This window comes from Leucopleurus acutus (genome assembly GCF_964270905.1).
Source record: "Leucopleurus acutus genome assembly, chromosome: 7".
NCBI classification, from domain to species: Eukaryota; Metazoa; Chordata; class Mammalia; order Artiodactyla; family Delphinidae; genus Leucopleurus; species Leucopleurus acutus.
The window spans coordinates 6191416-6216212 of record NC_139150.1 but is presented as its reverse complement, the minus strand read 5'-3'; the positions used below and the strand labels follow the sequence as shown (position 1 = coordinate 6216212).

General features: G+C 44.2%; 1 protein-coding gene across 1 annotated transcript in view; it reads left to right on the top strand.

Moving 5' to 3' along the window:
- GPR107 (G protein-coupled receptor 107) overlaps positions 1-24797 on the top strand; it is a 70571-nt gene that overhangs the window by 12195 nt on the left and 33579 nt on the right. The window contains exons 2-12 of the mRNA XM_082843429.1: positions 5273-5395; positions 5704-5754; positions 6006-6085; positions 7125-7264; positions 9156-9193; positions 10777-10833; positions 14750-14860; positions 15211-15344; positions 20339-20414; positions 21984-22057; positions 22457-22574. Of these exons, the coding sequence (XP_082699555.1) occupies positions 5273-5395; positions 5704-5754; positions 6006-6085; positions 7125-7264; positions 9156-9193; positions 10777-10833; positions 14750-14860; positions 15211-15344; positions 20339-20414; positions 21984-22057; positions 22457-22574 (1002 nt within the window). The remainder of the gene's footprint in view (positions 1-5272; positions 5396-5703; positions 5755-6005; positions 6086-7124; positions 7265-9155; positions 9194-10776; positions 10834-14749; positions 14861-15210; positions 15345-20338; positions 20415-21983; positions 22058-22456; positions 22575-24797) is intronic.

Below are 24797 nucleotides of genomic sequence, written 5' to 3'. Positions count from 1 at the left end.
GTGGTTGTGGCATGCAGGCTTCAGTGGTTGTGGCACGCGGGCTTCAGTAGTTGTGGCTCACGGGCTCTAGAGCTCAGGCTCAGTAGTTGTGGAGCATGGGCTTAGTTGCTCCACGGCATATGGGATCTTCCCGGGCCAGGGCTTGAACCCGTGTCCCCTGCATTGGCAGGCAGATTCTTAAGCACTGTGCCACCAGGAAAGCCCCTTTATCCATTTTTAAATCAGGATATTTGTTTTCTTGCTATTGAGTTGTTTTAGTTCCCTGTATATTTTGGATATTAACTAACCCCTTATCAGATACATGGTTTGCAAATATTTTTCTTAATTCTGTAGGTTGTCTCTTCACTCTGTTGATTGTTTTCTTTGCTGTGCAGAAGCTTTTTTGTTTGATGCAGTCACATTTGTCTATTTTTCTTTTGTTGCCTGTGCTTTTGGTTACTATCCAAAAAGTTATTGCCCAGACCATTGTTAAGAAGCTGTTTTCCTATGTTTTCTTGTAGTAGTTTTACAGTTTCAGGTCTCACATTTAAGTCATTAATCCATTTTGAGCTGATTTTTGTATATGGTGTGAGAAAAGGATCCAGTTTCATTCTTCTGCATGTGGATATACAGTTTTCCCAACACCATTTATTGAAGAGACTATCCTTTCCCCACTGTGTGTTCTTGGCACCTTTGTCAAAGATCAGTTGAACATAAATCAGTGGATTTATTTCTGGGCTCTATATTCTGTTCCATTGGTCTATATGTCTTTATGCTAGTACCATACTATTTTGATTAGTATAACTTTGTAATACATTTGGAAATCAGTCAGTGTGATGCCTTCAGCATTGTTCTTGTTACTCAAGATTGCTTTAAGGTCTTTGTGGTATCATGTGAATTTAGGATTGTTCTAGTTCTGTGAAAAATGCCACTGGAATTTTGATAGGGATTACACTGAATGATATGGATAGAATGGACATTTTAACAATGTTAATTCTTCCAATCCATGAATACAGCTTATCTCTCCATTTATTTGTGTCTTCTTTAATTTCTTTCATCAGTGTTTTTGTCGTTTTCATTGTATAGTTCTTCCTTCTCCTTGGTAAAATTTATTCCAAAGTTTTAAAAATATTTATTTATTTATTTTGGCTGCACTGGGTCTTAGTTGCAGCATGCGGGATCTTCGTTGCGGCATGCAGGATCTTTAGTTGTGGCGCGTGGACTTCTTAGTTGCAGCATGTGAGCTTTCAGTTGCGGCATGCATGCGGGATCTAGTTCCCTGACCAGGGATCAGACCTGGGCCCCCTGCATTGGGAGTGCAGAGTCTTATCTGCTGGACCACCAGGGAGGTTCCTGTTGTTTTTTTTATGCTATTGAAAATAGAATTGTTTTCTTTATTTCTCTTTCAGATATTTTGTTATTGTATAAGAAATGCCACTAATTTTTGTATGTTGATTTTTGTCTTGCAACTTTACTGAATTTGTTTATTAGGTTTTAAAAAATATTTTTTTAATTTATTTATTTGGTTGTACCAGGTCTTAGTTGCGGCTGGTGGGCTCCTTAGTTGTGGCATGGGAACTCTTAGTTGCGGCATGCTTGTGGGGTCTAGTTCCCTGACCACGGTTTGAACCCGGGCCTCCTGCATTGGAAGTGCGGAGTCTTAACCACTGCACCACCAGGGAAGTCCCATGAATTTATTAGTTTTAATAGTTTCTTGGAGGAGTCTTTAGTGTTTTCTATATATAACATCATGTCATCTCTGAACAGAGACAGTTTTACTTTTCCCTTTCCAATTTGGATACCTGTGATTTCTCTTTCTTGTCTGATTGCTCTGGCTAGAACTTCTAGTACTGTGTTGAATAGTGAGAGTAGGCATCCTTGCCTTGTTCCTGATCTTAGGGGGAAAGTTTACACCTTTTCACCGTTGAGTATGATGTTAGCTGTGGACTTGTCATATTACAGCCTGTATCATGCTGAGGTACATTCCTTCCATACCTGATCTGTTGAGCGTCTTTATCATGAAAGGATGTTGTATTTGTCAAATGCCTTTTCTGCATTTACTGAGATAATCATAGGATTTTTTCCTTCACTTTGTTAATGTGGTGTATCACATTTATTGATTTACGTATGTTGAACCATCCTTGCATCCCAGGGATAAATTTTACTTGATCATGGTGTATGAGCCTTTTAATGTGCTGTTGAATTTGGTTTGCTAGTATTTTGTTGAGGATTTTTGCATCTTTGTTCATCAGGGATATTGGCTTGTAATTTTCTTTTCTTGTAGTATCCTTATAGGCTTGGTATCAGGATGATTCTGGCCTTGTAGAATAAGTTTGGAAGTGTTCCCTCCTCTTCAATTTTTTGGAAGAGTTTGAGAAACACTGGTGTTAATTTTTCCTTAACTGTTTGAATACTGATTCAGTCTCCTTATTCAGATTTTCTGTTTCTTCCGATTGAGTCTTGGTAAGTTATATGTTTCTAGGAATTTGTCCATTTCTTCTAGGTACTCCAACCTGCATTTAATGTTATATTGTTATTACTTTGCAGTATTAGGGGATAGTGGTGTGAAAATGGCTTTCACGTCAGATCTGTGTTGAAATCCCAGCTTTACCACTTAGAGTGTCGATAGTCTTGGGTAGTGTTTCATCTCTGAACTTGTGTCTTCATCCCTGTCATGGGGATACTGCTTTTAACCACACTGGGCTGAGTAAGGATTAGACATCATAGGAAAGCCCTTGGCACATAACCCAGTTCTTGGTAAGTGCTGAAAACAGGGAGTTGTGATGCTGTTGTGATTGTTTAAAATATTCAAAAACATGTTTTTAATAGCATTGTATTATCAAGTGAAATGCTATACAAAAGTGAAAAAAAAACAATAAAGGAATAGAGTTTGTATGGAAAAAAAATCACTGTTATAAGGTTACAATTGAAACATTTTCCCCCCCAAACCTAGAAAATAGACATTGTGGTGGACTGTGTGAATATAAAAATCGATTAACAGGCTTCCATTTTTGCTACACAGCATCTAAATGCGTGATAAATTAGAACAAACATACTTTTCAAAATTTAAACTTATTGAAGTATAATATACATGCTAAAGAAAATACTCATTGTAAGCGTACAACTCAATGAATTTCCACTGTGTAAGAATACTTGTGCAACCAGCAACAATGTTACCAAGCATTTCCAGAAGCTCCTAAAGGCCGCATCCCCCAAGTGACTGGAAAGTCTCTCCCTACCAAGAATAACCAACCACCATCCTGAGCTCTATTGCCTTTAGCGTATTTCCCCCAACGTTTGAATTTGAATTTGTTGTACCTATGGGGAATATGGCTTGTTTTGCTTAGTGTTATGTCTGTGAGATCCATCCACGTTGCGTGGGGCAGGAATTTTTTCATTTTCCTTCATTGTCCCTCTGTAGCCCTTCTCATCTATGGATTTTGCCGGAGTATTAAGCCCTAAAGTCCAAAGTGATCCATCATATGTAGCTGAATTAATTTCTGTCCTGTGAGTCTAGGATGGTAGTAGCCTTGTAATACCTTCGGGAGAACTGAGAAGATGCCCACTCAAATCATGTTCCGTGGAGGTTCATCTCTCGTAGAGTCCCAGGAAAGACTGGGAGCTTTAGCTTTTCTGGTTTTTTGTCCCCCCGCACCCCCCCCACCCCCGCCCCGGTACAGTGAGGTCGGGCCTCTCACTGCTGTGGCCTCTCCTGTTGCGGACGCGCAGGCTCAGCGGCCATGGCTCACGGGCCCAGCCGCTCCGTGGCATGTGGGATCTTCCCAGACCGGGCCATGAACCGGCGGAGTCTCAACCACTGCACCACCAGGGAAGCCCAGCTTTTCTGGTTTTTGTGGTCTAGCAGCTCTCCAGTGTCTTCTAGCCTCCATCCCACCTGGAGGTGGAAGGAAGTCTAGCAAATGCATAGCTGGGCTCCTAGAAAGAGGAGGGAAAGTCCCAGGGCCAGATAAAGGGGAGAGGGAGAGAAGGAGCTGAAACCCCAGAGGCAAAATAACACAAGCCAGGGCTGCCCCAAGGCGTAGAAATCTGGACCCAGAGCCTTGGATTTTGAGCAGCCGGTGAGGGAGAGCAGGAGCCAAAGCCCTAGACCCAGGCCGGGAGGGCCGCCGGGACTGTGTCCCTCTGCTCGGCTCGTAACAGCAGCCTCTCCAGAGCTCTGTTCCTCGAGTGAAAGAGTGGGCTAGGAAATAGAGCCCTCCTAACGGCAGTAAAACGTGTCTTAGCTATGGGAGGAGTCAGTTTGATTTTTCTGCTGAAGATCTGATCCTTAGCCTCTCATCACAGGCGTCTGGTGTTTGCAATTAGACTACCTCTGAAGTCCAGAAGCTCCACGTCTAGAAATAAAAAGTTACCCCTCACACAAAGAAACAAACTGCTAGGAAAGTCAGCAGAGATGACCAAGAACAGAATTAGGGCTTTCAGAGCTCCTCAGTATGTTGTAAGAGAGCTGTACTTAGAATGAAAGAAACAACGGATAGAGTTCTGAAACATGAGCAAGGAGCAAACACTCCCGTGGTGGCTCTGCGGATTTGAGGAGGAACCAAATCCGAGTTTTAGAAAAGTGCTTAGCATAATGCCTTGCATTCAGGAGCTGCCTAATAACTGCGCACATTTGGGCAAATAATTCTCAACATACAACTCATGACTTTGCACAATGTGAAGCGTCTTTGTGGAACCTCAGCTTCAGAAGTACTCACTAATATCATTGTTCCGTTGGCCCTGAAATTTGTTGACTGAGTTGACATTGGAATCACCATTTTGAGATAGGTTCGAGTAACGTTCAGATAGTCCTGTTGTCCTGCAGTGGGAGGAGCCGCTTACACTAAAGCGCCTCAGAAGGTTTATATAAATGAGCGCATTCTTGGAGCAGCTTTGGCCTCTTCCCCCCGCCTCCATGTTTTGAGTGCCTACTGGATGCCAGGCCTTGTACTTGAAGGAAGCATGGGAGGATGACTAAAACACTGTTCCTCCTTTCCTGGAATCCACATTCCGCAGGCCATCGAGTCTGCCCCCGGGACCCTTACAAATACGCTGGAATGAATCGAATCTATTGTGTGTTTCCTTCTGCAAAATTGTTGCTATATTATGAGTATCTGATGAGTCTTCTTCAGCTTTTGGAGCAAGACCACAGCTGTCTGTATTACTGAATATATAGAAACGTTGGTTAGGTAGCAGGGAACTAGGTAACCATAGTTTTCCAAGCAAATGAATATGTTAACTAATCAAGTTAACTTCTCCATGTTACTAATTCCACCACTGCAAATCCTTTTAGGATGATGTGAGGCATAAGGTTCATCTGAACACCTTTGGATTCTTCAAGAATGGGTACATGATGGTGAATGTCAGTAGCCTTTCAGTGAGTGAGCCTCAAGGAGCCACAGACAAGGACGCAACTGTAAGTGCCTTTCCAGGAGATCTTTTCTGTTGCTTAGGTGAAAGCTTCACCCCGTACTTAAATATGAAGTATCAGAATGTAGAGAAGATTAAACTTGTGAGCGGGCGTCAGATAGTTTTATTCTTAGCAGTTAAGTTGTAATTCTTGAATAATTTTAGTAACAACTGATCCTTCTTACAAAATGAATGCTAAGGAAACTAAGAGGTGGCCAGGCCAAAAGAGTCACCTTTCTGCTCTTGGAGTAATGACGGTAAGGGCGCCCGGGCATCATGTGGTTATTTACTTCCATTGTTTTTACCTCCTCTTAGATTGGATTCAGCCTAGACCGCACAAAGAATGATGGATTTTCTTCTTATCTGGTGAGCGTCAAATGCATGACCTGATCACTCCCTTCACTCGAACCCAAGACACTGGGTGGAAACACCCTGCTTCCGTCAGTGCTGTTTTCTTGAGGTGGTAGCAGCTTTGACTTGCAAGCATCTCTGAGCACCCACAGTTGTGTTATTTGAATGGAGTCTGGGCCGCTTATTTGCTTAGTTCCTGAAAACGTTTTGTTCTTACTCTAGTGTGAATGAATAAGGTGGTGTGTAATTGGGTCTTCCTTTCTCAGGATGAAGATGTGAATTACTGTATTTTAAAGAAACAGTCTGCCTCTGTCACCCTTCTAATCCTAGACATCTCCAGAAGTGAGTAAGTAATTCTACTAATCCTTCAGTTCAATCCTAGAGTAAAGTTAGGGGGAATTTGGTAGTTAAGTTACCATTTATTGTCTGCCACATGCCAAATATTTTGCTGAGTGCTGGAGATTAAAAACAAGATGAGGAAGACAGAGGTCCAGTCCTGGAGGAGCTTCTTGATGGATGAGGGAGACAGAAGAGCAATACAAACGATCACAGCAAACTAGAGAAGTAGTAGAGCAGAGAGACTGAGGATTGCAGAAGAGAAGGGAAAGCTTCAGAGAAGTGTTGGTGCGACCACGCTTCTCATGAATAGCCTTTACAGATGAGTAAGAAAGGGAAGAGCATTTTAGGCAAAGGGAACGTGATATACAAAGGCAGAGTGGTGTGAAATAGCATGGTGTGTTCAGTGAAGTGAGTGCGTTGTCTGCATCCAGCTAAGGGGAAGAGAGGAAGGCTCCTCCCCGTTCAGTACTAGACACGTGCCCCTTGGTACGAGTGATGGTGCCAGCTGAGGTTGCGTGTCCACTCAGGCATGGAAACTTGCTGGTTCCTCCTCAGGCGGGATGGGGCAAACAAAATTGCGGTCTGGTAAGCAGGGAGAAGGGAGGAAATGCATATTAGGCGGGCTACTAATAATGCTCACTGCCCCTCGCGTGCTCCCCACGGCTTCACTTTAACATCTTACTGGGGTTTTTTTTACCTCTTGTTCCTTTTCCCTTGTACACCAATTTGTTGAACACATTGCACATACTTAGGGGGGAATGTGTACCTCAGAATTGTATGGTTGCTACGAACTTAAGCTTTAGAGTGAGACTGCCCAGGTCCTCGCCCAGCTGCTCACTGGCTTACTACTCTTGGGCAGGTTCTTTAACCTTTCTGAGCTTTCATTTCAACATCTGTAAAATGCAGATAATAGAATCTGCATCATAGGACATCATGGGACTGCATGAGATGATGGATTTAGAGCTGGAAACAACACCTAACTTAGAACACTTACTGGCCATAAGCATTACTTTGAACTCTTTTTCTTCTGTCTTGTTTGAATATAGAGTGCGAATAAGATCTCCACCAGAAGCTGGTACCCAGTTACCAAAGATCATCTTCAGCAAGGATGAGAAAGTCCTTGGTCAGAGCCAGGAGCCTGGTGTTAACGCTGTTTCAGCAGGGAGCCAGACTCAGAAAAAACAAGGTAAACTGTGAGGCAGAAGCGAGCATTTTCTTCACTACCCTGATCTGTAGATTCTGTTTTGTTCCTGAGTAAAAACACATACAGTCTTAGCATTATTTTATTTTTGAGGTGATATAAAAATATGTAACAAAGAAAAATGTGGAAAATATGGGAGAAGAAATGTCATTTCTCCTTACTCCCTGTGTTAGAATTTTAGTAATTTATATTTCCTTCTAAACTTGTTTCCTAAGTCTAGAATATTTGATTTTTAAAACTCATACACGTTTATAATTTTATAAGCATCCCTGTTCACTCAACTTTAAGTTATTTCATACTTATCAGATATCCCATTAAATGGATACTGTAATTTGCTCAGCCTTTCCCCTTAAAGAGACATATTTCAACCTTGATGCTATTATATTAAAACATTGCTACATCAGACATTGTTATTTGTAGATTTTTTTTCATATGTAGAACTTTCTTTAGGATGGGTTCCCAGAATTGGAATTTCTGGTTCAAAGGATATGAATACTTTTGAGAATATTGATACATATTTTCATTCCTCTCCACGTGAGTGGTGTGAATTTATACTCCTATTGGGAAATATATAAGAATAGTGCCCACGTCACCATGTCCTAGACAATACTGGGTTTTTGGATTTGTTTTGTTTTTTAAATTCTAAAGTGAAAGGCAAAAAGGTAGTCTTGATTTTGAAGTCACTTTTTTTTTTTAATTAATTAATTTATTTTTGGCTGTGTTGGGTCTTCATTTCTGTGTGAGGGCTTTCTCTAGTTGTGGCAAGCGGGGGCCATTCTTCATCGTGGTGCACAGGCCTCTCACTGTTGCGGCCTCTCTTGTTGCAGAGCACAGGCCCCAGACGCGCAGGCTCAGTAGTTGTGGCTCACGGGCCTAGTTGCTCCGCGGCATGTGGGATCCTCCCAGACCAGGGCTCGAACCCGTGGCCCCTGCATTGGCAGGCAGATTCTCAACCACTGCGCCACCAGGGAAGCCCTGAAGTCACTCTTATTACTGAGGCTGCTCTTTTCCTCCGTATGTTGATTAACCAATTTATATTTGTCACCTCTTTCATTAACCGTTAGGTTTATCTAATAATTTATATGAGTGCTTTAAAGATAACTATTTATTGTATTATTTATGTGTCTTTTTCTCGGTTTGTCAAAATTCTAACCCAGATTAAAAGATATGCAGAAACGTTACATCTTTGTGATGATGTAGTTTGATGTATGTGCACCATCTCCTCCTCGTCTAGGTTCCCCAGGCTCACATAACCATTCCCTGGGCAGAAAATTTTCTTTTCCTTCTTTTTTTCCTGAAACTCTCTCCCTTCCTGCAGGGAATTTGAGATGCTGTCTTCCTCACGAAGAGGGTCTTAAGTAAAAATAAGACACAGCTGCCCTCTCTGTTCATTGAAAGAAGTCATTAGCAATTTCTACACTCCTTGCTGTGGAAATAAAAATAGTATGCTTTATGCTAATATTATTTCCTGTTTTTCCATGTATATAAATAAATCTCATATATTAGATATATATGTATTTTAAACAATGATCTGTTTTCAAATGTAATTACTTAGAAGATAAGGAAGTCATTCCACGTGGTATCTCTGACAGTAACATGCACTAGGTTATTTAGAGATGATTTCCCTCGTCTGTACTGAATATTATCATTTATTAGATTGCATTTATAATAGAACACGTTGCCATTTGCGGCTTCTACAGCTCAGGAGTGCTTGGGGTTCTAAGCAGATGGCATTTCACAAGATGGCACGTGGCCTCACCGTTTTGATTGTTTCAATTATTTGATATTAGACAAGCTAGAGTCTCATAAAATGATACTGTAATATACATATGAGCTGAATCATACAATAATAACTCTTAAATGGTTCTGCTTCTAGACAGTGGAAAGTCTGAAAGAAGTACAGTGGATTCAAAGGTAAGAAATAACCTGACTTAAGCTCTCAGCTTTCCTGGGTGTAATATGTATGTCTGTGTATGTGTGTGCGTATAGGAATGTATATACATATGTATATATGTACACACACAGGTGCGCACACATACATCTGCATGCCTGATCTACAGGGGGTTGCCTTCTGTTTGGGGAGATAACTTAGGCACTCGGAAACAATTTCAAAGTAAGACTGAGTGCTGAGCTATACAGCACTTACATGATAGAGGCTCAGATAGTGAGAGGAGAGGGAAGTGGGCTCTCGGAGAGCCCTCTGGAGAGAGACGTCACCAGGGCTTGAAGTTTGGTAGATTGGGGAAGAAGAGAGCGAAGGAGGTGAAGGCCATCATGAGCAAAGACCGGAAGTGGAGATGAGCATGGCAGGTGCTGGGCACTGGCCTATTGGAAGTAAAAGCTACCTATTTGGGAGCAGAGAGAGGTGTCTTAGTTAACAGAGGGCTGGAAAGTTGAAGGCATCGATGCACAGAAAACAGGAAGTCATCGTGTGTTCTTGACAAGGATGGAATGTGATGCAGAAGGTGTTAAGGGAAGGTCATAGTTCTGAAGGAACGTGCAGGGTAGCCTTGGAGAGGGAGACAGTGAAACTAGAGGGACCAGGAGGAATGCTGTTGTGATAATACAGGTTTAGGGTGATGAGGATCTGAACTAGAGCAGAGCTTTGCAATCAGTCTGGGAGGTCATTTGGGGCTGGTGGGAGGGTAGGAGAAGAGGTAGATTTTTTTTTTCCCCCCCAGAGGTGTAGGAAGTAGAAATAGCAGAAGGAAAAACGGGAAGGTTTTGGTTTGGGATATCTTGATATTTCAGTGATGGGACATCCAAATGGCGGTATTTTATTTTGTTTTAACAGCTTTATTGAAGCATAATTGATATTTAATAAACTGCACATATTTAAAGTGACAATTGGATAAGTTTTGGCTTGTGTGTATACCTATGAAACCACCACCACAACAAGAGAGTGAACATGTCCATCACCCCAAAGGTTTCTCCTGTCCCTTTGTCACCTTCCTGTCCCTAAGTAACAACTGATCTGTAACTATAGATTAGTTTTACAGAAGCTGCTATAAATGAATTATGCAATACCTACTCTTTTTTGTCTTCTCTCATTTAGCGTAATTATTTTAGGTTCGCCCATGTTGTTCCATGGGTCAGTAGTTCCTTCTTTTTGTTACATACCTTCAGTCTGTTGTACTGGTGGCAGTTTGTAGATCATTTGAAGTCGGGGATAGAGCCCAGGTGCTGTGTCAGGGTGTGACCTGGGTTGGCATCCGTTGTCTAGCGGAAGCTTTAAGACTAGAGAGGTGTTCAGTAGTGAATATGGGGTATTGAAGAGACAAGAGGTAGATGAGAAAAGGAAATGGGTAAAGAATTACCATTCTCTGTGAAAGGTGATTTCATACATCTTGAAAAAATGGTGAATTTCTTTTTCAGTGAGCTTTTGAAGAAAGCTTGGGTTTAAGAAAAGCATGTTCTGGAGTTTTAAAATTTTTATTTTTATTAGCATGCTTTTTCCACCAGTCTCATTCTAAATAGGTCATTAATGTCTTTTTTAGGCAACAGGAGAGAAATCCTTTTCTGTTCGTAATAATGATGGGGCAGTTTCATTTCAGGTATGTATTCTCTTTCAGTCAAGCTTCGTAGAATTTCTCTCTACCATGTAAAAGGGTGAATTTTAATAGAAATTTTGAATTGAGGAGTAGAAATGTAGGTATGCTATGTGTCAGTCACTTGAATACAGTAGCTCTCTCCATAACAAACCTACAAGGGGGGTATTGTTACCCACCACTTATCAAATCAGAAATCTCTGAGAGAGAATAACTCAGAGTGTTATGTTCAGTGTGAGTGAGAAGGCCCGTATTCCAACCCAGTTCTCCCTGGCTGTCCCCACACCTCTGCCTCTCCAATCCCATGCTGCCTCCCATTCAGAGTGTGTCAGAAGCACAAACTTCTGTACCTGAAAGGACCATTGTGATCTTTTAGGGTGATGTTGTCACTTCAGAGATGAGTTCACTGAGCCTCAGAGGCCTGAGTGACCTGCTCAGCTGTCACCATTGTTAACTGCACATGAGTGTTTATGGCAGCATCATAGCCCATGTGTGGGGTCCGGGGGAGGACACTGGACTGGATCTCAGAGCACATGTGCTAGCTGGTGACCTTGGACAGCTCACTCAGCTTCTGAATCTCGCTCTTGAATGATCTGAAAATGGAAAATGAGGGCACGTGTCTCACAGGGTTGTTAGGTGTATCATTCTTCAAAAATAAAAGTGCTTTGTAAAGCACTATACAAATAATCTTTTATCATTAATTTGTAAGGATCACTGTCTCTTTCCTAACCAGTTTTCATTAATTGAGGTATAATTTGCTTAGAGGGAAATGCCCAGGTCTTACGTGTATGGTTCAATCAATTCTGACAACTGCATGCACCCACATAACCCACTCTCAAGATTCTCTGTATTTCTACCATCTCCGAAAGTTCCCCACCCCTGCCTCTGCTATTCTGATTTCTTTCACCATAGATTCTTTTGCCTATCTAACAATTTTTATATGTTCTTTTAAGTTTAGTGACCATCGGTATTAACAGCTAACTGAGAGCTTTTGGGGTGCTCATCTGCTCTGAATCCTCAACAGCTTCCCTTCTGTCTCAGAGTAAAAGCCCAAGTCCTTCCATGTGGTCTGCAAACCTGCATGGTCCAGCTGCTGTCAACTTTTTCACCTCAGCTCCTGTTTCCTCCCCACCCCCTGCTTATTACTCTCTTCCAGCTACACAGGCCACCTTGCTGCTCCTGGAAAAGATCAGGCCTTGGGCTCTGCTCTAGCTGTACCTGCTGGAGGGACATTCATCCCTCAGAATCTGTGTGATCAATTTCTTCCTCCTTCAAGTCTCTGCTCAAATGTCACCTTTTCAACAAAGCTTCCTCCAATCGCCCTGTTTTAAATGCAGCACCCCCCGCCCCACCCCTGGCTCTGTTTTTTCCCTTAGTGCTTCTTTCCAACATACGGTATACTTGTACTTATTTATTGTATTTATTATCTGTCTCTCCCTTTAGAAGGTAGCCATAAGGGCAGGGATTTCTATCTGCTTTTTTTTTTTTTTTTTTTTTTTTTTTGCATTATGCGGGCCTCTCACTGTTGTGGCCTCTCCCATTGCGGAGCACAGGCTCCAGACGCGCAGGCTCAGCGGCCATGGCTCACGGGCCCAGCCGCTCCGCGGCATGCGGGATCCTCCCGGACCGGGGCACAAACCCACGTCCTCTGCATCGGCAGGCAGACTCTCAACCACTGCGCCACCAGGGAAGCCCTCTATCTGCTTTATTGCTGCTGTATATGAAATTCCTCATCTTGGGCCTGGCCCATAACAGGCTGCCCATCAGTCATTATGGAGATGAATGAGTGAGTCAGACATCGTGCTAAGTACTTACATGTCATCATTATCTCAGTTCATCCTCCCAACAGTCTGTGAATTAGGTACTATTATTATTCTCCTTTTACAGATGAGGAAACTGAGGCTCAGAGAGGTTAAGTAACTTGCCCAAGGGGAGGGTTCAAACCCAGGTCTGTCTGACTCCAAGGCCCATGTGTTTAATCACTTTGCTTTACTACCTTCTTAAGAAAATACAAAAGGTACTTTTCTGTCTTCTTTCCCTCACTTTAAAATGTTTGTTAATAAAATAAGTATTTTGAATGTTTCTCTTTTAAGTCACAGAAGGAAAGCATTTATAGGATACACATTTGTCAGTTACTAGTGCTTTGTGTCGAGGTGAGTACTGAGGGGAAAGCAGCATTTGTGGTGATTCAGAACAATTGCTTCAAAGGCCAGTTCATAGTGTTCTTGGGGTGCATAGAACAGGCAGCACACAGAATGGGCAGCTCGCTTTCTCCCTGGCTTCCCCTCTCCTTGTAAAGAAGCCGGCAGGTGGCTCCTTAGTGTTCTGCTACCCAGTGTCCTCCCAGTTTTGGACAGTACAGTCATTCTGAGCTTTTCTGCTCCATCCACAGAGGAGGTCAGATAGTTTATCTACCTAGAGCTGGAAAGGGACTGTCAGGGCTTACCCCAACCCTAAAATTTTCATTTTTGCTTTATTTTGTTTTGTTTTTTTTCCTTCAAGTGTCAGGTGTCTACTCTGATCCACCATGATGGTTCTATTGATTTTTTTTTTTTTTTTTTTTTTTTTTTTGCGGTTCGCGGGCCTCTCTCTGTTGTGGCCTCTCCCGTTGCGGAGCACAGGCTCTGGACGCGCAGGCTCAGCGGCCATGGCTCACGGGCCCAGCCGCTCTGCGGCATGTGGGATCTTCCCGGACCGGGGCACGAACTCGTGTCCCCTGCATCGGCAGGTGGACTCTCAACCACTGGGCCACCAGGGAAGCCCCCTACTGATTTTTTAAAAAAATATTTTTTAGAAATTTCATGAGAGTCTTACTTTTGTAATTAAAATTACATGTTTAGAAAAGTTTTCTTTTTGTGGCTACCTTGGGTGGACGGGAATACATGCTCTCACTTTACAGTGAAGAGTTTGGGACATGGTTTAATGCTAATAATTTCAGCTTGAATAATTCTTGGTCTTTTCTTTTCATCTTCTTGTCAGAGGTCTCTTTTTTCCCCCCATTCTTTTAAATTTTGAGGTATAGTACCTATAGAAGAGTGTATAGTACTTACGTTGAGTACAAGTAATTATAAATAATCACCTTTGTAACCATCACTTGGGACGAGAACTAGAACAGTGCCAACACCCCAGAGCCCCCTTGTGGCCCTCATGCTCCTCTCAACTCTAGAGTAGCCCTATCGTGAAAGATGTTATCATAACCATTTCCTCCCTTTTCTTCATAGTTTACCACCTATATATGTAACCCTAATCAGTATATTTTAGGCTTTTAGTAAAATGTTCTCTGGAATTGATTAAAGTGTCACATTCTGTGATCTTTTTATATATATACATTTTTTAATTTGCATTAAACTTCATTTGAATACATGAAATACTGTTGAAAACAAAGAAAAATATCTAAATGTAGAAAATGTAGCCTCTGTTACTGTTGTTTAAAATCATAGGGGTAAATTTTGATGAGGGAATACTGGTCCTTTACCTTTTCAAGTATCAGATGAACCTCCTTTCTTTCTCAGAAGTATTTTTTACCAAAGAGCAAAACAACAATATGTGTGGGCTTGAAAACTAGAAAACTGTATCTTAGGTTAGCTCTGCAGACTTCTGCAAAAACCCATCACTGATGGATAGATATGTGATAAAGCAAGTGTAGTAAACTGTTAATTGTAGAATCTAGGTAGTGGGTACATAGGTATTCACTGTATAATTCTGGTAACCTTTCTGTTAGCTTGAAAATTGTTATAACAGAATATTAGGAGGGTATCACAGAATAAGAAGACGTCTGCTTAGACTCTGCTCTGGGAGAGTTTGATTATCTAAGTAAGCAGTCTGCTTTCTTCTGTTCATGGTATTCACGATTTATTTCTAAGATTTTAAATTTTAGCCGAGGATTTGGGTACCCTTAAATTTTTTTCTTCTTCACTTTCAGTTTTTCTTTAACATCAGCACTGAAGACCAAGAAGGCCTCTACAGTCTTTATTTTCATAAATGCCCTGGAAGTGAAGTATGGTCTAACGACAAGTTTTCATTCAGCCTCGATGTGAGTACCATACAGAAACTCACATGTGGGTGTTGTCAGCCATGTAAAATGGGAGACAGTTATTTCTTTAGGAGAGTAGTTTTAAGAACACTTAAGCCAGAGTAAGAGAAACATGTGGCCAAAATAACATTTATGCCAGTGGGCAGGATACTTCAGCAGAGAGTTCATAAATAAGAAAATATAAAGCAATTTAGGGTGTGTTTACGCTCTCAGCCTATGCATTAAGAATGTGGTTGTTATCTGCTGGTACTCATTTTCTTGAACTTCCATGAAACAGCTAAGATTCCAGATTGCTGAATATGGGATGATCTGTTTCTGAAAAGTAAAAATTAATGTCATGTTGGTTTCAGATCGAGATCACAGAGAAGAATCCTGACAGCTACCTCTCAGCGGGAGAAATTCCTCTCCCCAAATTATACATTTCTATGGCCTTTTTCTTTTTGCTCTCTGGGACCATCTGGATTCACATCCTTCGAAAACGACGGTAAATTATCCCCTCCTTGAGCCCTTCATCCAAGAGCATTCGGGGATTTATATAATTTCACCTTTTGCTGTCTTCTGAACTGGAGGACTTGGCACTAGCGATCCTGTTCTCTCCAAAGGGCATGTTCCCCGAAACAAAGGGAGACCGCGCAGGAGCCTTGCCGCCTGGGAGGCCTTTGCATGCCTTGGTGTTTGTTCACTTCCCATTGCTTTGTTTAAAAAGCAAATCCAAATATTTCAGTAATACACAAGCAAAATAAAATGTATAAGCAAAACATTTCCATAGCGAGGGCACTGGAGTCCAGGACTCAGAGTGAACACATTGGTCCCATTCAGAGGCTCTTTGTTCTTAAGAGATGAGTGACGACAGCCCAGTGCCTGGTGGGAGCATGGAGTTGCTGCTGAGCGCTGAAGGCCCCAGCACAGAGCCTGGGCAGGGTAGATACTGACCTCCAGGGGATCATCACTCGAGAAAAGCTCTTCAGAGCCCACCTGCCTGACTCTTGGCCTTTCTTCTGAAATCCCTGAGGCTTTAACTTCCTGTTCTTGGTACTTGAGGGGAGCAACAGTGTGTGTGTGCAGGGAGTGTTTGTGTCCCTCCCCCTAAATGGAAAACAATACTAATTTTCAGTTAAAAAATAGTGTGAAGTGTTTGTTATAGTATAAGGCCCATGAACTGTGTAAATGATGGTATGTGAATATGATATTATAATATGGATTTAAATTCAGACAATAATTAAGCACCCCCAAGTACCAGATACCTCTTTCTCTGGAGCGGTGGGACAGAGTGAGATCTCTAACCTCTGGTGGCCAGAGTGCCTTCTAGTGGACATGTTCAGCTCGGGTACTGGGCTCTGCTGGATGTGGTTGCTGGTTCCTGTCTGTTACAAATCTTTTACATCCGCTGGATGGAACTGTGTCTTGTTTACTTGTGAAGAACCCTACATAATCATGTTTGGACTGGAGATCAGGCAGCCATTAATAAGAAAAAAAGAATCCTACAAATTCAGGCCATAAAAGGTGGTTGGGGGGCGGCGTTTGGTTTGTTTTTTGTTTGTTTGTTTGTTTGTTTGTTTTTGTGGTACGCGGGCCTCTCGCTGTTGTGGCCTCTCCCATTGCGGAGCACAGGCTCCGGAGGCGCAGGCTCAGCAGCCATGGCTCACGGGCCCAGCCACTCCGCGGCATGTGGGATCTTCCCGGACCAGGGCATGAACCCGCGTCCCCTGCATCGGCAGGCAGACTCTCAACCACTGCGCCACCAGGGAAGCCCTGGTTTGTTTTTTTTTTTTCAGAAAGTTTTGCTTTTGCTGATATTAGAAAAGTAAGAACTAGGAGTCGGAGACCTGATTTCAGGTGTAAATGCTGTGACTCTTACTGCCTGTGTGCCTTCCTTCACTCTAAGCCTCTTTCTCCTCGGCTACAGAACCGGGACAGTCATAACTGCCCTGCCTTCCCCTCAAAGTCTTAGATCCTTAGTTTTCTTATGTGATTCCCCCTGAAATGATGTGTACAAGAGTGTTTTGCAGATCAGGGTGCTATGCAAAGATGAGGGACATACAAAATAGTTTAGCCAGATGTTCAGTGGTATTTTAATTTCCTTTTAGTTAGCGATGCAACAGTCATTGTCGTTGGTTCACTTATATAAAATCGTGGCAGCAGTTTAAAACCTATGATTAAACGAGGCTGACCTACTTTGTACAACGTATTTTAAACTTCTTGTTGAAGTATAGCTTATATACAGAAACGTATCATTTCAGACCTCTGCCCCATCCCCGTGTTTTTTTTTTTTCTTTTTGCGGTACGCAGGCCTGCCACTGCCATGGCCTCTTCCTTTGCGGAGCACAGGCTTCGGACGCGCAGGCCCAGCGGTCATGGCCCACGGGCCCAGCCGCTCCGCGGCACGTGGGATCCTCCCAGACTGGGGCACGAACCTGTGTCCTCTGCGTCAGCAGGCGGACTCCTAACCGCTGTGCCACCAGGGAAGCCCCCATCCCCGTGTTTTTCCAGGAGTCTCACAGCCAGCCATGTGAGTCACGTCACAGATGTGACTCCAGGGCTGCCAGCGCATTTCAGAGACTTGTAGCCCCTTAGTGCTGGAGGGAACTGAGAGATTTTTTGCCTTGTCTTATTGAGGCCTTGAGCGGGGAAGTGAGAGACATGGCTAGCATCCCCCGACAGAGCTGGCCCTGGGACCCAGAGTGGCTTGCTGTGCCTTTGCGGTTCTGTTGTGGGCCCCAGAGCACGGGGAAGTGGGACGGGAACGCGGGCAGCTGATCGGTTTGGTACCTGCTCTCTGCCCAGCCAGGCACTGGATGTCATGGCTCCTTGAGGCCATTGTTGGCCCATTTTCAGCAGAGGTTTCTGAGGCCTAGAGAGATGAAGGTCGTCAGGGTGGAACCCGCATGTGAGCCAGGTCGATGTGGCTCCCGAGATCTTTCCTTCATTCACATAACGGCCCAGCCATCAATGCTGTAACTTGGACGGCGAGTCTTGGTGGCCAGGGTGTGTGGTGAGCACAGCCCTTGACGGTTCTGCTCTCTGGGTAAATCTCATTACTATTCAGGAGGGACAGACTACTCTGGCCTTGACTTCCCTTTCGACCTTCAAGTAGGTAGGCACTGGAGCAGGAAAGTACCAGGGAGGAAACCAGTCCGGAAACTGGGTGTGTGTCAGCTCACGACACGCCCTCCTTATCGTTCTGTGCAAGGCCCTCTCCTGTTTTATTTCCTGTCCCCTCTCCTGTTCCTTCCCCGCACGGCCAGCCACTCAGATGCGTTTAGTATGTGTTTTGGGGATATTTGTGTATTCTTGTAAACAAATAATGTTTATTGGTATTGCATGTATTTTTTTATATAAATTTATTTATTTAATTTATTTATTATTTTTGGCTGTGTTGGGTCTTCGTTGCAGCACATGGGCTTTCTCTAGTTGCACCGAGCAGGGGCTACTCTTTGTTGCAGTGCGCGGGCTTCTCATTGCGGTAGCTTCTCTCGTTGCAGAGCATAGGCTCTAGGCGCGCGGGCTTCAGTAGTTGTGGTGCACGGGCTTCAGTAGTTATGGCGCGCAGGCTCTAGAGCGCAGGCTCAGTAGTTGTGGCACACGGGCTTAGTTGCTCCGTGGCATGTGGGATCTTCCTGGACCAGGGCTCGAACTCGCGTCCCCTGCATTGGCAGGCGGATTCTTAACCACTGTGCCACCAGGGAAGCCCTGCATGTATTTTTAATTTATATAAACTGTTCCATCTGTAGGTATTGTTTTTGTACATTTTTCACTCAGAATATCCTCTTTAAGATCTAGTCACATGGCTGCGTGCACATCCAGTTCATTACTGTCCAGCTACTCCATGTCATCCACAGTGAGCGTCCCCATTCCACTCACCCACCCCCTTAATGGTGGACCCCTAGGTTGTCTTCATTTCCCTGCTTCCCCATACTGTCATGATCCACCCTTCCTTCCTGTCCCCGGAGTGGTCTGCAGCCTCTGAAGTACATTCTCGGAAGGAGGTGCCCTGGGTGTCGGGGAGCTCTCCTTTAATTTCGCTAAGTGCCACCGGTCGCCCGCCAGGATGCGTGCCTGTGCCGGCTTACGCTCCTACGACACGTGTGCCAACACTGACACCTTATGTTTTGCCAGGGTGACGGGTATAAACTGGTACCTCATTTTCTTCTGCATTTCTCTGAATATCAGTGATATGAATTATCTTAGCAGAGACATGTTAACCTTCTGGGTTTTCCCTCTGTGACTGCCTGTACTTGCATATTTTTCTGTGGGATTTTCTGTGTTTTTCTTGTTGCTTTGCATAAGTTCCTCACACATTCGGATCTCAATCCCTTGCATGTCTTAGACGTTGCAACTTTCTTCTCCCAGTTGAATTGTTGAGTAAAAATCTTTCATACTAATGGAGTCACAGCTCTAATTTTAGTCTTTGGGGCAGTGCTCCTTGGATCTTAAGAGGCCCGTTCCTACTCCAAGGTTACAAAATGTGTATTTTATGCTTAGCAGCAGACTCCACCTGGGTTGTAAGTAAGTGTGAAGCAGAGATCCAGCTTTCCTTATTTCTTATATAGGTTTGAGCTGATTTTTTCCCAATGTCAGTCATTAAGCAGGCTGTTCTTTTCCCACTGACTTGGTATCACCTTAACCATCAAGCTTCTGTACACACACGAATCTATTTATAAGCCTTCTGGTCTATTATGTTGGTTTACTTGTCTGATGCGACACCCATTTCCCAGTTTTTACTGCTGTGGCTTTGCAGAATGTCTTGATATCCGAGAGTGGGAGTCCCCACTGTAGCTCTTACTCAAGTCTTTGTTTGCTTTCTTTAATAGAGTTCAAGATTTTTCTCCATCATGGTTTTGTTTGTCTTATTAGGTTAATTCCTAGGATGAGGCGAGAAGGGGTAGAGAGGAGTTGAATGCCTGGCAGACTGAAGGTGGACTCGTGCCCGTAGGGGGAGGTGGGGCAGTGGGTGCTTTGCGCCACTGTCCTGGTATGTTTGGCAGGTTCCAGCTGTGAGGGGGAAGAGGGGGCACAACCCCAGCGCTTTCTCTTTGACCAGCCCTGCTGCCTGGCTCCAAATCCTCCTCTCCTGGCTACAGATTTCCCCTGTAGCTGTACCTAATCACCTCTGCCTTCTTGGGGATTTCACGCCATTTTCATAGATCCGTCTGCCTCATTCTTGCCTCTGCGGGCTTTCCAAGGTGGTTTCTGGAGAAGAAGCTGGCAGCCTGTTTAGATTTCCATCTTATCAGGCCTGGAAACCCACTGTGCATAACCCGGCTCCATTCACAGCATTGAATTATATAGTAGAGGTGACTTGGGCTCCATTCCAGGCCTTTTCTGCTGGCAGCAACCACTTGTTTAAAAAGCTTCGTGTTTGTGGTTTGCTTAGATTGTATTTACTGCCTCCTTATAAGTATATATTGCCTGGAGCTTCACCTGTTCTTTGGGAGTATGAAATATTCCTTTAATTCTTTTCTCTCTGTTTTTACATAGGAATGATGTATTTAAAATTCACTGGTTGATGGCCGCCCTTCCTTTCACCAAGTCTCTTTCCTTGGTGTTCCACGCAGTACGTATTAGTATTTTGGGGTCATTTACGAAATGATGTACAATGCCTATACTGTCTGGAAAAATAAAGTAGAAGATAGGACACATCAAATAAGAGATGAAAGAATACCTTTGTCATGAAGCCTCCTTTGGTCTGGGAGGGACTAGTCACGGAGATAAATCATCACAATCTCCCTGATACTAGACTTGAGATCTTCAGACGTTACCTTCAGACTCAGTTTTCTCAGAACACTTGGTGGTGGTTTTTTTTGTTTTTTTTTTTCCCAGTCATTTCTTGAGATTAGTGTGCCACCTGCTGAATTGTTTCCATGACTTCCTTTATTTTTCCAAATATTCCCTCCGGTTCCCGTTTGATATGAAGTTCAGTGTTAGGATACTTTTTTGAGAGAAAACTGATGCTCTAAAGATTGAGGCATAAGAATTGAGCTTAAGCTTTGAATATTTAGTACTGATGCAGATTGAAATGAGCCTGCCCATGGGAGTCAGATCACAGCTTCCCTGATTTGTAGGCCTACGAGGTATCCATGGGTTATGCGTGAGGGTGACAGTCTCCAGACATGTGCACAAGATCCTACTGCACTTAAAAATATTGTCACAGAAAAAGTAATAATATAGCCAGTTACAATCTCAAGAAATGACAATTATTTGGATAATTTCCCATTTGGGTGTAAGGTAAAAGATTCTTTCTGGAACCATGTAGATAACGAATGATAAGATTCTCAAGTCACTTTCATATCTAGACAGCCACGTGTGGGAGAATGAAAGATGTATAAAGAAACTGATGTCAGCTTTGGGAGTCCTGCCTGGAAGCATTTGGGCCACTACTGAAACTGGTCACTTTAGTTAAAATGTACTGGTGATTTCAGGTAGCTCTAAATTTACAGATTTTTTTCCGAAGATAACATAGTTGAAGCTAGGTGATCCCACGTAGATTTTTTTACTGACTTTACTGACTGATTTATTATGTAAGCAGCAAGGCTATGAAAGGTAAAGCTCTTGACTGGGGCATTGAAAAGACCTGTGGCATTTGGAGGTCTTTTTTTTAATTTGTTTTTTGGTGGTTTTATACGTCATTTTATTTTATTTTACTTTATTTTACCTGGGCTACGGCAGCGAAAACCTGGAATCCTAACCACCAGGGAACTCCCTTGGAGATTTTAAAGAAAAGAATAGGCATCCATTTGCCAGAGTGAATCACCTGCCTCAAGAGAGGGGCCCTGGGACTTCCCTGGTGGCCCAGTGCTTAAGACTCTGAGCTTCAAGTGCTGGGGGTGCAGGTTCGATCCCTGGTCGGGGACTGAGATCCCACATGCCGCATGGCGCGGCCAGAAAGAGAGGGACCCGGACTAGGTGTTAGTGACGTGGAACCCTTGCGTCAAGTTCCTTGTCAGGACGCAGGTTTCCTGACATTTGTAGTGCGCTTACAGGCTTCACTGTGCATCAGCAAGCTCAGTATTACGGATTGGGAGCGGGTGTCCCCCGTCATGAGGGCGCTGGTGGCATTTCCTGTTCTGCTGTGTGTAAGGCTTGTCGTAGATGATCTTCCTGAAATGCACTTGTTTGATTGCAGATCGACTACCACTATATCTCCTCCCAGGGCTTCCCGATCGAAGGGTGGGCTGTGGTGTACTACATCACTCACCTGTAAGTATGCAGAGTGACCAGGAAGCACCCATCCTGCCAGGGGGCTTGCCAGACAAGATGGGGCAGCCGTGGTAGGACGAGACCTGCCCCACGCTGACTGGCCCTGCCCTCCCAGGGCAGCCTGCCGGATTCCTGCCAGGCCTGAGGCGTGTGGCACGCGGTGGCTGTCCCGACCTGAGAGCTCGGGGCTGTCGACGTGCTCCTGCCGATCAGATAGTGGAGCGCATAGCTAGCTAGCGTGTGCCTGAAAGCGCTCCTCACTTACGGTGAATTGCCTGAGTCTGGCCACCTGTCTTTTGCCGGCGGTGCGTGAAATCATAGAACGAGCTGTACGCTCTAACTCTCAGAGTGAGACGCTAAGGAGACCCGTTGGTGTCTGTTCATTTTTTTCCCTTGCAGCTTGAAAGGGGCCCTGTTGTTCATCACCATCGCACTCATTGGCACCGGCTGGGCTTTCATTAAGCACATCCTTTCTGATAAAGACAAAAAGATCTTCATGATTGTCATCCCGCTTCAGGTAAAGGAACCCTAGTCCTGCTTGTCCTCGTTCTCTCTTGACACTTAGCTGGGCTCAGCTCCAGGCCTGCCTGGGAAGAGAGAGTCACTTCTGGAAACCCCCGCTTCTGCCTCTGGGGTTGGAGACTGGGCCTCTCTTTCTGAATTCTGACAGACCTGGACCTCAGGTCATTGCACTGGGGGTTGCTCCACCATCTACCGTCTTTAAGCCAGCATGTGAATAGGGAGCTGCTGAGAAATTAGGGAATCTGTTTGCCTTGTAACAAGATGGTCCTGTTAGCAAAGAAGCTTGGGTACACGGTGACTTGACCAACAAATTTTTTCCCCCCCGGCATGCCACATGGCTTGCAGGATCTTAGTTCCCCACCCATGGCAGTGAAAGCGCAAAGTCCTAACCACTGGACCGCCAGGGAATTCCCAACAAATTATTTTAAAACTGAATGACATCAGTGAGTTTCCACACGGTAGAATATGAGACATTGGGGCAAACATTTATTAAATGCTTTATATGTTTGGGGCCCCGGACTGAGGCCAACTTTATAAAATTGTGAGCCCTTCAGGAGAGGAACCTTGTCTTATGTATAACAGTCTTATTGGATATAGAACCTGGACGTAAGGGACGCATAATAAACAGAGAGGTCCTAGCAGAGATGCACAGCTCCTCAGCTCTGCTTGACCAGGGAGCTTCTATCTGATAAAGTTGTTCTCGTCAGCCAATCATTTTGGAGTACAGTGTAAGTGTGGCAGGTGAGGGTGGGAGAGGGACAACTTTCTGGGCACCCAGGTCGGCCTGCTCCACTCTGGTGATTAGCGGTTTGACAATGCTTGTGGCAAAACCATCTTCACGGTCAATAATAAGGGGCACACACTAGTGCCAAGTGAATGGTACAGACCAGTTGCTGTAGGTTTCCAACGAGAGAGTATTCACCCCAGTTCGAATGATCTGGAAGAGCTCTGTGGTGGAGATGAGCCTTGCCTAGGTTTTAAGGTAAGACACATGATGGAGGCAAGCATGACACGACTGTCTGGTGTACAGGAGGTGCTGAGGCACTGGGCAGGTCTTGGCTGTTGAGCCACTGGGGCCACTTCTCTGCCGGGCTGAGTTCTCCAGCCTGCCAAGGTCTCAGAGCTCGGAGGCGGTGGGCCTGGGTGCTCCTCCCCTGCCGTCCTGCCCCGCCTCGCCTTCCCTCTAGGAGCCGCTGCCTTCCCTTCCAGTTTGACTCTTCCTCACATAGCCTAAACTGTGATATAAGGGACACATCTTCCCAGCTTCCCCCCTTTTGTTCCCCACAAGGTTACATGGCAGGTCACTCGGAGGAAAGAAGGCCATTTAAAAAACTAAATGTAAGGAAGTTACGAGTATTTAAATGTAAGGACTCGTCTGGGAAGTCCTTGACATCAGCCTTGAATAGTTGAAACTGTTCCTTTTGGTCACGGGGAGCCACTGTGCATTTCTGAGTAGGGAGTGATGATGTAAAAATGGAGTTTCGAGAACATTGGCGCTTGGTTCCACACCAGCACCTCTGGGAACATTTCGTGTCTGGTGTCAAGAGTGTGAACTAAGGACAAAATGGGATTAAGCATTTAAGCTGTTAGTTTCCCACTTTGTCTTCATGGACAGAGCCACAAATGCAGATGTTTAGGATGGACTGGGCTGCAGGAGGAACCCAGAGGCTGGGTGTCGGTGGGAGACTGAAATTTCAAGCTAATTTTTGCATTTGTATTAAGTGATTTATGGCTTCAGTAATGATTTAACTGATAAGTCCTAGATGGAAAGAGAAACTACCCTTCCCAAGTCATTGCACGACAGGTTTCACATTTTTGTAGAAGTGTGGAGAATTCCCTTTAGAGCAGTGAAGCAGAGTATTTGGGACCATGGACTTCGCGTGGAGTACAGAGGTGGGATTCTGATCTCTGCTTTCATACCTAGTGATAATCTTCGAAAGAATATCTCATAAATTATGTCTCCCTTATGCTCAGTAGTGTCACAGTTTGTAAAATATTGCTCTCTCTGTTTAGCCAGCTGAGGGACTTTTCATAACATGCTAAGAGCTTAATAACAGGACTGAATGTACAAGGTACGTCCTTCACTTTGGAGATTGAAGCAGGCCGTGGACGCAGACGCACCTCAGTGTGGAGAACCAAGCTGCGTCCACTGTGGGGACTCCTCGGGCATCTTCTCTCTCTCTGCCTGGGTTCTCCGGCAGGGCCGCTTCAGGGTAGC